The sequence below is a fragment of the Apus apus genome, chromosome 25, assembly GCF_020740795.1.
Source record: "Apus apus isolate bApuApu2 chromosome 25, bApuApu2.pri.cur, whole genome shotgun sequence".
NCBI lineage: Eukaryota > Metazoa > Chordata > Aves > Apodiformes > Apodidae > Apus > Apus apus.
Genome location: NC_067306.1, coordinates 6,159,186 through 6,172,094, shown reverse-complemented (window position 1 = coordinate 6,172,094; position 12,909 = coordinate 6,159,186). Strand labels below are relative to the sequence as shown.

Below are 12,909 nucleotides of genomic sequence, written 5' to 3'. Positions count from 1 at the left end.
TGTAAACATCACCTACCATTCCCGTTCAATGTGTCGTTTACTGAGGCCCACTGTCTTTCTGTCCAAGTTTTCTCCTGAATGTTTCACCATTTACTACCCACCTGACTTGATCACCAGCAAGGTTCCTCTTCCTAACACTGGCCTCTATCCTCCTCCACCCCCATAATTCACACTACCCAGGAAACATTTACAAGAACCCCTTTGACCTTGATTATAGTCACCTCCTTAAAGTTTTCAGTAGCACATTTTAATCCTGTCTAGATCTTGGAGTTTGACAGAGAGCTGCAAGGACAATCTGAGCCTTCTAATTCTATTACTTCAGGATCCTCACTTAGACATGCGGTTGAAAGGAGTAAGCATTAAGTAAGGCCTTTCAGCTGTGACAGCTCAGCAAATCGTGATTCAAGTTCCAGTCACAAATAGAATCCACTTGCAATATTTGTGGATAATACAGTATCTGTACATCAGACAAACAAACTAAAGGCAGTCCAATTCCCATTCCAGTGTTAATATTAAAAATGTTAAGAGTATACTGTTCCTTGGTGGGATTCTGCTACAAGCAAAGACTAAATAAAATTATGCTAATCGCCATAAGTGGATATTTTCTAAATACTATAGCCATTCCTGTGTTTCAATACAGAATCACAGATTTGCAGAATCACAGAATTCTTCTGGTTGGAAAAGACCTTTAATATCAAGTCCAACCATTACAATCCAATGCATTTTCATCTGACTTACATAATCCATTACTTTGGTTAAGGTCAGCGGAAATGGCACTCTTTACCCTTAGGAGAAAAAAAATCCACATGACTTACTTGAGCAAAACCAGACTTTGTCTTAAGTTATCACAGGAAAGCAATTGATGGAAGAGCACTGAAAGCATGTCTGCATGCAGCTGCCTCCAGGAAGCCTGCTTGCACAGCCGCCATGGAATAAATCCTACTAGTCAAGATGAGATCCAGGCTACTATTATCTTTGACAGATGCCAGTTCTCAGATCTTGTGTATCCACAACAATCGTGCAAATTAGGCAAAGAAATCAAGGTAAATGTACCTGGCGAAACCAGAAGTCTTGTCCCAGATCCAAATGTGAGTTTGTAACTATTTCCATAGTCACACAATAGTGCAGGCTTCTACAATATCCAGAGTGGTTTTGAATGGAACCTTCAACAACTAAATACTCCATCAAAAGAAATCCTATTTATCTCTATGACCATCTCATTATCAGTTCTATATCTCAGATCACCTTCTCTTCCATCTAATTTTCTTTCCATTTGGTGTTTTGCATCTTTCCAATTCCCAAACACGTCTCTTAATATTTCCCCTCTATCATATTTATCCCATTGCTTCCAGAAAGTCATCCGCATCACAAGTTCTATTCTTCATCTCATTTCTTGTTTATTTGGCCTGCTAGTCATATTCCTCTCTAAAAAATCAGTTTATTTGCTGTTACTTCACAGCTGACCTAGTGATCAATGGTGTAGTATAAACTTCATCATCCCATTCCCTTGGATTTGCCATCTGTGTTAGTCAAGAGTGATTCTAGAGCACATTTGCCATTTAGCTTTTAAGTAGAAAGAACACTTTTTGGAATGCTATTTCTTTGTGGCAAGGAGACCATTGCTTATTGTGCCATTAAACTCTGAAGTTTCAGTATACATTTGGAAAGGTGTTAGGTTCTACAGTGTGATCAGAGCAAGTTCTGGAGGAGATGCATACAGACAACATATTAAAATGAACTCAGGCGGAGCCCAGATTTATAGCTCTTTACACTGCTGTATATGAATTTGAGATTCTTATTTTTCTCAGCGGGTCAGGAGGGTCATTGAAATACAACAAATTACCTCAGAGCTTTTCAGAATAAAGCTTCTTTCCATTGCTGTGTTTTTTAAATTTCAGAACAAAATTATTTTGAAGTTATCTTAACAATCATCACCATTTTAAGAAATGGAAATACTACTTTTTACAAGAGTAAAACCAAAGCATTGAGATATTAAATGTGCCTTCAAGTATTATGGAGATATTTGGAAAAATTGAAACATTTACAAAAAAACTATTGGTGTCTCAGGGTCTGCCTTCCTTTTTTTCACTTTTCCAAAGAGACTGGAGTGAGGAGTTTGGGGGAAAATTTTTTTTCAGACATTTGGGTTGCTGTCTTGTGGCAGCAACTGTCAAAGCACTATTTTATCATGCTATTTTGTTCAGAGAAAAATGTTTTGTGATCAAGGTCACCTTTCCATCTTTCCATAAAAGTCATTCAGTAGTGAACTTTATTTCTTGACCTCTTTTCCCCTTTGTCTATCCCTAACTTTTGAGACTGGTCACACTGTTCTCCAACTGTTTCACTCCTAATATGCTCCAAGCTTCATGTGGATGTTGAAGGCCATGGTAATTTCACAGTACTCAACACTAGTTGGCTGTGATTGCAAACTTGGTATAATTCTCAAGGATAATCTTGCTTTCTGAGCTTCCAGTATTTATATATGCTTCACAATGTGACAGACACCCACCCCCTATCATCACTACAGCTTTATTGAGTCTCTCCAAAGCAATTACCCAATATATGTTTATTTTGCACCCACATAAAATTAGGAATTTTTGTTAGGAAGTTTTGTTAAAGCATTAGCATTCACATACTAGAAACATCCTTTTTTGCCTGCTACAGCTTTATGAGACTAGTCTCATTGCTCTACGTTTTGCTGGCTCATGCTGGCTTTCACCATTTCCCTTTGCTTCTCTTCTAAATTAGGATTTTTTTATTTAGGACCCCACTTTCTGATGGCTTTCCAAGAAAAATCCTCTTGCATATGGAAAACTTCTTCTTTGGCCAGTTCAGCATCAGAAATACAGAGGGGTAAATATACATGCAGCCATGAAAATCACTTGCTCATCTACTTGTCAAAAATTTATAGTCCTAATATATTGTAGAGTAATGATATAGGCAAACTAACCTGCAAAGTGAAAAAAGTGCTTCCAAGAGGAATGACACCTGAGAACTCAGACATACCTGGAAAAACCATGAGTTTGGTTCCAGCTCCAAATATCAGTTTGCCATAATTCACATTATTGCACTGTGACATTATGCTTTGCAAAAAGGTGCCTTGATATGCACATATGCTGGATTGAGACCTGAGAACATGGCAATGCAAGATCTTACTGAAATAATATAACCAATGTTATGAGCCACCTCCTCGGCACATATAGTGGAATAAACACATCCTTGAGCCACATTCCTCTGCCTGCTTGATCATTCCTGACACTAGTCTCGATACTATCCACTACCTAATTAGTCATCTGTTTATTCTTTCCTCTGCCTCCACACAACAGCAGCATATCAATCAGTGTGTACATAGACAACTTTTCAGATAGTGTTTAGAAGCTTTCTGACCACTGCTGCTGAGTCACCAGACTGTGGAGGAGGTGAGAAACTACCAAATCTGAGATTGTATCATGTCCCAAAGTCTGCACAGTGATTAAGCTCACAACAGAAGTCTCCCGTCCAGCTTCTCCAGAAAGAAGCTGAAGAAGAACAAGGTCTTCCACAGCACCACAGGTTCAGCAATGATGTTTACACAGTGGCACACACACAAGCACACACTCTGTAAGTGCAATGAATAGTTAATTCTTCCATTTTCCAGAGCCACAGAAAACTGAGTTGCCCTAGGTAGCAGAAGACCCCAAATAATACGAGAAGGGCTGACAAGAATAATGCAGAAAAATCAAATAACAGAACCTGAAATCAGACCATGCATTTACAGAAGTTTGCATCTGAGCTAGTAAAAAAAACCAAAAACCGAAACAACAATAACAAAAACTCCACCAACTCCTTGCCCCCAACAACCAACAACAAACCGAAACCAGTTGGAGTCAAACTTCTATAATTTAGCCAAGAGTGTCCAACTACATCCTCACAATTTTCACAGCTTTGTATGATAAAAACTGGCTTAACATGTTGGAAGCCCTACACACCAAGTCATATATAACTGTAAAAATACATTCACACAAAACCAGAGATCAGGGCACACTGCATCAACATCCCACATCCTTCCTTAAATTCAACCCATTAAAGACCCCTGTCCCTGAAAAGAATGAGATTGTAGTTAATTCACTAGTTAATGAGCACACAAAATCCAAGCACAAGTGACACCTCTCTATCATTCTTTATGTGAAGCCTAAACTGCAATTCAGTTTGCTTTCAATTCCAAAGACAAAATGGGATTTAATGTCTGAGAAAGCAGAGAAAACATCTACGCTACAGGTGATGTAGTCACAATTCCATTCACTGTCTTCCAATCAGGAAAAAAAAAAAAAAAATTCTTTTTGGCAGCCTTCCAAGTGTGCTTTACTTTTCTTAACTACTTTTTCTTTTTAGAAGTTAAAATCTACAAAAGAATCTAGAATTGTGGCTGAAAATTTAATTGAAATTTAATTAATGAAGTAGTCAAAATTTTACTTAGGGGAAATGCCCCCTTATTTATAGTTACTGACCAATTTTGTTCTTCATTTTATTCCTGATGAAGGAAAGAGACCACAGACCTGGTCTCCTATTCTGCAATATTCAGCAGATACTCTAATAACCAAGAGATATCTCTTTCTACTTTTTGAAAACAGCCTCCTTCTGAATTGCATGTCATTATTCTCCTAGCAAAAGTTTAACTTGGTTTTGGGTGAACTGGATTTTTCCACCAAACAACTGAATGTGTCAGAATGTCAGAAATCTTACTTGGTTTTACTCTGAGCCTGGTTCCATATCCAAGTGTAAGTAGGTAGTTATTCATAGACACTGTGTTGTTTCCCATATCAAAAACCTTTGTACCCTCCTACCCACCTCAATCCCCCTGAATAACTGCTCTCAAGGAAATCCTTCAGTTTCTCCACACACACTTGCAGTGCATTACGTCTCACCTCCGTGTCCCTTGCTTATTCTCCTCCACACACTATAGGTTCCTTAATACCACATTGAAGAGCCACAGGGCAAATCCCTTTCCTCCTCCATCCTTGACACATCCAAACCTGCACCGCTCAGTAAAGACCATTTAATTTTATTTCACGTCTTTTTTCTTGCATTTCACTTACTTGTGTTCACTTTTCCCTTGCTCCCTTTCCCCAGAATGGATGCCTTCTGGATCACACTGGTTAGTCTAACACTTCTGTCCAGAGACAACTAAAACCAACCCAAATTGCTTCACAGAGCTACTACACTGCTATTTTTGCAGCTAGAGTACAGTGTTGTCTCTATTGAGGCCACCATGACTCAGAGAAGAGACAGCTCACCTGGGGCAATGAGAAGTTTGGTTCCACTCCCCCATGTGAATTTTTCCCATCCTCCAGTACTAGCACCATAGGACAGACCTTTACAAAATGGGCGTCATCATTCAAGGACATTTGGAGCAAGTGTGTGGCCACTTTCTCCATCCCAGGCAAAATGGCATTAAGGGTCAATCTGGATCATGCTGACACATTCCCTTGAAGCAAAGTCCATCCCTAGATATGGTCACACATAAATGACCAGACAGACAGTCATGCTGCTGCTCTGAATCCCCCAGTGAAAGGCCCCAAAGAGTACAGTAAGTGTGGAATCAGTGTTGGACTTACATGGCCTGACAATGACTCTCGTCCCTGAGCCAAAGACAGACAAACCAGCTCCCCTTGTCACACAGCGTTTCCTCTCTCAGCAAAAACCTTCCCAACCACTTAGCAAAGCTGGTCACCCACATCCCACTGAGACATTGCTGACTGTCACTGAGAGTCAGCTACATCCTGAAGATGCCCCTGATCACTCTGGGACCAAGAGCACCATTGGACTTATGCATACAAACCTGGTTTAAGAGAACTGCTGCTTCTGACCTGGCCCACACAAGTGGGGATTTAATGCAAGTTCATAATCTCAGAGACACCTCATCCTGATCCGTCTTAAATGAAAAATACTCTATGTTCTCTTTCCCCCATGAAAGGTGACCTAGATATGACATGCATATCTGCAAGGCACTCCAGTGCACACTCAAGGACTTTTGACAGAGGATGCACCAAGGAGAAGCTGCACACTCACTGGGCTGGACAGACAGTCTGGTCCCTGAGCCAAAGGTCAGCTTGTTGTAGCCAGAGTCATAAACCCACAGCATTTCCTCACATAACAAAAAGCCCAGACACTTCAGAAGCAGCACCTCTCCTCAAGCTTTTGCCTGGCCATCTTTCGGCTAGGAGGGGCAGCAGAAAGGTGACAGTGCTTCCCACTGCAACCTGGCAGGATCACCTTTGGACCTATGGGTATTTGTGAGAAACGCTGCTTCTCCTGAGCAAAGTCAGTCCTGCAGATAACCAGGCAACATGTGGCCTGAAGAGCCACAGACCCAGGAAAAGAGATGCCAGAAAGCCCACTGACCACTGGGCTGGGAATCAGCCTCATCTGATCAGATAAACAGAAGTTCTTAGGGATTTGGGAAGGGAGGACTGAGAAAACAAGGCACAAAGAAAACCTCCAGCTGGGCAGCAGTTGTACTCACTGGGTTTCACAGCCAGGCATGTTCCTGTCCCCAGTGTCAGTTTGTAGCTCCCTGCATTCACACAGTCCTTCACACCCCAGCAAAAACCGTCAGCTCTCAGGCCAATTACTCTACAACTCATCTCAAGGAGACCTGCTCCTTCCCACTGACACCAGACATTTGAAGTGAGGAATCACAGTAGCCTTGATAAGAACTCTCTTGGGAATCTCATCTGCAGAAGGGATGACAACTGACATTCTGGTGCAAACATAAGCATGATTAATTTTGTCTTTCTACAGCAGAGCAAAGGGTAACTCCTCAGGGCTGTGCTAGACAGAGCCACTGACAGCCCACCCCAGTTCTCACAGATATGAATAGCCACAGCACAAAATGTCCAACCCAGAGCAAGAGGGTTCAGGACCTGGTGTGCTTATGTGAAAGGCAGAGAGCAGGAGCGGGCAGGAGTAAGCAGAAGGAGTGAATTCACAGCCTTGTTGAATCACAGTGTCTGCTGATACCAAAAAAGCAGAGCAAAAAGCCCCACAGGTTGACCCAGTCTCCTGCCACGGGAGTTTTACCAGATCATGACCACAAAACTGTTCCACCAAATGGAGCAGGGAAAAGTTTAAAACATACTGGGATTTATCCTTAGCTGAGTTCCACCTCCAAAGACGAGCTGGTTGCCATAATTATTCACACAGTGTATGCCTTCACAACAAAAACCCCCTAAGTCACATTTGCCCTGCACTAGCTTATTGCTTCCAAAGCTGTGGTTCCCTGGCTGGGCACTTCTTTTACAACAGTTGCAGCTGGTGATCCTTTCAGCTCTGACAGAGATGACCTCTGAGTGCATCCTTGTCCCAGGAAGAGAAAAGAGGCAGGATTATGATCACAAGACCTTTCTTAGCCCTAAAATTTTTTTCCTAAAAGCAGAGATCTCCTGCATACATGGCACATCTTCAAAATTTCTTTCTTGGTTCTGGCTCTATGTCATTTACACAAACATACACACACTTACTCCTTCAGTCTGGGTTTTGACATACCAGGTTTCACCATCAGCTGTGTCCCACTCCCAAAGGCAACTTTCCTGGTGGAATCACACTGTGACGCATCCACTAACAAAAACCACAGACGCTGTAGAAAACAGTATAAGATTCCCAATAGAGATGAAGGGGGAAAACAGATGTCACCCTTGTCACATGCCTCTGATTCCCAATAGGCATATCTTTCTAGTTACATTCCTCTTCCTTCTCCAGGTGAAAACAATCATTAAAAGCATTAAGTGAGAAGTCCAAAAACCTGCCCAGATGCACAGATGAGAAAAGTGTCACCCCAGAGACAGGGGGTTTTATACCACCCCATAGCATCTCTGCAGCTTCCAGAACTGTTTAAGCAGAGACAGAAGTAGGCTGGTGAATGGATATGGAGTCTCAGTGGATGCAGCACACATCCCCATCTAAGTATAGAATGAAGGGAGAATCCTTCATTCAGGTTAACCTAGACATTGTAAAATACCTCAGGAAGGCAAAGCAATGGAACACACATAAAGCAAGACCTTGGGGCTTCTGAAGAATTCCATCAGCCAGTTTGCAAGCTTTTCACAGCTAAACAAGAAACTTTCAGAAACTCCTCTCATGGTTTACATCATCTGCATTAAATGAAACAGCACCTATCTTCTCCCTCCCATCTGTAATGTGATTCAGATACAAGTACATCTACAGTGCTTCAGTGGACACTCAAGGATTTTTGATAGACAACACAAAAGAAAGCTGCACACTTACTGGGTTGGATGGACAGTCTGGTTCCTGAGCCAAAGGTCAGCTTGTCATAGCCAGAGCCATAATCCCACAGCATTTCCTCCCATAACAAAAACCCCAGCAAAGGACTTCAGAAACAGCACCTCTCCTCAAGCCTTTGCCCAACCATGACAAGGCCAGGGAAACACAAATCCTCCATGCCTTGCTCCCGATTTCTCTTTTGGTCTTAAGCTGTCTAAAAGTGGGAATGCAGCAAGAGACACCATAAAGTAGAGGAGCTGGGGAAGAAAACATACTTGACAGAACGTGTAACTTTGACCCTGGACCAAACTGGAGTCTTCCTGTGTTGGTGTTCACACAGTGGTATACACTTCATCAAGAACCCAAGGCTCCGTCTGATTCTCACCCCATTTGCTCTCCTTTTGAGGAGAGGGATGAGTCCCTTGAACAGGAGACAGTGTTTGCTCTGGGAACTGCAACAACACAAGGAGGTGTCCTGGTTTTGGTTGGGATGGATAAAAACTCTGAAATTACTTTTTCAGGCTGCTTGGAGAATACCAGTCATTCACTGCCACCAGGAATTTTTAGGAGCAATGTCCCTGTCAGCCCTACAAATGACCTTGTAGAAAAAGCTATGGCAAGGTTCTCTGATGCAACTGGCTCATAGACAGAGCTGATACCCAGAACATGGGGAAATCTGTTCCTGAAACTATGTCTTGGGAAAAGTTGCTTTTCCAAGTTGGACTTTTGTGCACGTCTCAGAGACTTCCCTTGTGGCTTACCTACTTTGCATTGAATGAAAGAGTGCTTATCTTCTCCTTCCCATCTGTAATGTGACCCAGAAACACAGGTATGTGTAAGGGACAGAGGACACAGAGGAAAACTGCACACTCACTGGGCTGGACAAACAATCTGGTCCCTGAGCCAAAGGTCAGCTTGTTGTAGCCATAATCCCACAGCATTTCCTCCCTTAACAAAAAGCCCAGCAAGGCACTTCAGAAACAGCACCTCCCCTCAAGCCTCTACCCTGCTGTGTCAAGGTAATGGAAACACAAATCCTTCATGCCTTGCAACTGATCCTCAGACTTCTTGTTTTGGTCTTAAGCTGCCTAAAAGTGGGAATGCAGCAAGAGGAATCAGTGGGAAAATGGAGGAACAGGGGAAGAAAACGTACTTGGCAGAACATGTAGCTTTGTCCCTGGCTCAAACTGGAGTTTTTCCAAGACATAGTTCACACAGTGCTACACAGCCTAACAAGAACCCAAGGTGCAGTCTTCTCACGTACATCCTCTGGTCTCTTTTAGTCATAAGAGTGGTGAGCCCCTTTTATAGGAGACAGGATTTGCCTTGTGAACTGGGGGAGGGAAAAGTAAAACCGCACTTTCTCAGACTGCTGTGAGAATACCCGACGTTGACTGACACAGGGACATTTCAGGACAGAGTGCCAAAATAGCTTGGCTTATATTGCAGAAGGAAAAAAGCACTAAAAACATTTAATATCAGAACCTGAAATCAGGCCATGCATTCATAGAAGCTTGCATCTGAGATAGTATATGGGAAAACAACAGCAAAAACAAAATTTCCTTGATAATACCAGAAAAAGAAGGGACAATTCAATTTGCTCTCAATCCCAAAGACAAAGTAGGATTTAATTTCTGAGAAAGCAGAGACAATATCTAAGCCATAGCTCTTTCCACCCTCTTCCAATGAGAGAAAAAAAAAATGGTTAGGTATTCTTCTAAGAACTTTTTATTTTTCTTAACTGCTTTTTCTTCTTTACAATTAAAAATCTCCAAAAGTGCCTACAACTCTGTCTGAAAACTTAACTGAGATTTAATCAATGAATAGTTAAAATTTTACTTGAGGTTTCTGATTCAAATATTCAGGAAAGTTTCTTAGGCATGAGTATATGTGCACAGTTTTTAAAGGAGGAAAGAATTAATTTGGGTTTTTTTATATTGCATTGTATATCTCCAAATCCAAGCAGCCATCAGTTGGGATCAATTTTGTTCTTTATGATTTTATTCCCAATGAAGGGAAGAAAAACCACAGACCTGGTCTCCTATTCTGCAATATTCAGCAGATACTCTAATAACCAAGAGATATCTCTTTCTACTTTTTGAAAACAGCCTCCTTCTGAATTGCATGTCATTATTCTCCTAGCAAAAGTTTAACTTGGTTTTGGGTGAACTGGATTTTTCCACCAAACAACTGAATGTGTCAGAATGTCAGAAATCTTACTTGGTTTTACTCTGAGCCTGGTTCCATATCCAAGTGTAAGTAGGTAGTTATTCGTAGACACTGTGTTGTTTCCCATATCAAAAACCTTTGTACCCTCCTACCCACCTCAATCCCCCTGAATAACTGCTCTCAAGGAAATCCTTCAGTTTCTCCACACACACTTGCAGTGCATTACGTCTCACCTCCGTGTCCCTTGCTTATCCTCCTCCACACACTATAGGTTCCTTAATACCACATTGAAGAGCCACAGGGCAAATCCCTTTCCTCCTCCATCCTTGACACATCCAAACCTGCACCGCTCGGTAAAGACCATTTAATTTTATTTCACATCTTTTTTCTTGCATTTCACTTACTTGTGTTCACTTTTCCCTTGCTCCCTTTCCCCAGGATGGATGCTTTTCTGCTGCACATTGGTTAAATTGGCATCTGCAGTACCACTAGATAGCTATGACTGTCACTGAGAGTCAGCTACAGTCTGAAAATGAAGACTTTCTTCTTGGTCTGTGGGATTGAGATAATTGCTGGACCTATGGATACAAACCCAATTCTTGAGGATCATTGCTTCTGCCCTGAGCCAAAGCCCCTCATGGAGAGAAGCAGGTGACATGAAATCCCATAAACCAGGAAGAAAGATACTGGACAGCTCACTAGGCAGTATGTAGCTTTACCTCACATGTAAGGCAACTACAGGAAATTGGCAGCACTTACTAGGCAGAACCTGAAGATGTGTCCCTCTGCCAAGTGTGTGCTTGTCAAAGTTCACACAGTGTTTTCACCTCAACAAGAACACAAGCTCATGTCTGCCCTTAGCTGCACGCTGCTTCCATAGGTGAATTTGTTTCTATAGGTATTCACACAGTAATTGTCTGCAAAGGAAAAACCCTTTTTTTGTCCTCCTGTCACTCCTTATATTCCTGCTTGGCATTTCTTTGTCTTTCTCTACCCAGCTAAAGTCCTTGGCAACTTTAACTTAGATTTCCTTTGAAGATGTTCCTTGTTGATGGTCTCTTTCTATTTTGACAGAGATGATCACTGACTGCAAGTTTTGTCTTTCATTCATGCAGGGAAATGCTCAAGAACTAATAGTAAAATTCCTCTTTCAGCATTAGATCAACATTAAAAGCAAGGATACCCCCCTGGACCTTCCTGCACATAGTGCCAATCTTCAAAATACCCTTCTTGATTCCCCAAAGAGGCTTTGCTTGTTCAGAGCTCTGAAAGAGACAACCCAGCTTCTTTTGTCAAGGAGTGAAAACCTGAGTGGAAACTTGCCTGTAGCCAGAAACAGGATCAGCATATTAAAAGATAAGTCTGTTTTTTCCATCAGAGACAAATCTGCAGCTTCTGAGAATTAATGAGGACAAGCTTCTGGGTAATGGAAATAAAAGGACAGTGAGTGTCCTTAGAGGTCTGGCAGATTTCTGGGAACATGTAGTAGTGATAAAAATTAGTATTTGGGGTCAGAGTCCTCTATCCAGTTGTAGAAAGATATAACCCAGTGTTTTTCTTATTCTTTTTGAGGAAAAATAAACATCCAGCATACAGTCCATTGGGATGGATACTCTCTGTCCTCTCACAAGGACAATTAACTTCAATAGAGGCTGCCTGGAATATTATTATTGGAGTCAGTGCTCCAGAACCTACATTTAACTAATTTTGATCATTCACATATGAAATAAAGCATTTATCTCTCAATGACACACAAAGGAGAGCCCAGTCCTCCAAGAAGGTGTTTAGCTTTAAAATTATTTTCTTTTTCCCTGATACAAGGTCAGCCTTGAACTTAATTGCTCAAAGAAAGAAAGAACAATGGAATTTTAATGGCTGGTTCATAGAAAGGGAAATGAGCCTTTCCTACCCTTAATCCTCCAGGCTGCATTTCTACCTACCTGGTTTCACCACCAGTTGTGTCCTGCTTCCAAAGCTGACTTTCCAGTCACCTGAATTCACACAGTGAAACATCCACCAGCAAAAACCACACACAACTTTTGGCCCAGACAAGTATATGCATTTTTCAATAGAGATTAAGGGGGAAAACAGATGTCACCCTTGTTGCATAACTTTGACTTCCAATTAGGATGTCTTTCTAGTTGCATATCTTTGATCTTTCTGTAGAAATGCAGATAGAAATAATTCTGAAATGCATGAAGTAGAAAATCAAGCCTCTTACCCTGTTGGAATAATACAGTTGAGGCTACTTGGACATTTTTTAAGTAGCATAATTTTTGCCATAGTTAGGAGTACAGGATATCAGCCTTACTGATAGAATATCAGAATATCAGCCTTGGTGATGCTTGTTTTAAGATGTACCTGATTTCATAACTAGTTTTGTTCCTGTCCCAAAGATGAGTTTCCAGGAAGATTCAGTTGTGCCACAGAAATAAGCCTCCGTACAAAAACTGCAAAGGAGAGAAGCCTCATCATTTAAAA

The 12,909-nt window shown here is 41.5% G+C and overlaps 1 protein-coding gene across 1 annotated transcript in view; it reads right to left on the bottom strand.

Annotated features, from left to right (window-relative positions):
• LOC127394543 (T cell receptor alpha chain MC.7.G5-like) overlaps nucleotides 1–12,909 on the bottom strand; it is a 116,034-nt gene that overhangs the window by 9,094 nt on the left and 94,031 nt on the right. The window contains exon 3 of the mRNA XM_051640581.1: nucleotides 8,263–8,327. Coding sequence (XP_051496541.1) covers nucleotides 8,263–8,327 — 65 coding nt within the window. The remainder of the gene's footprint in view (nucleotides 1–8,262; nucleotides 8,328–12,909) is intronic.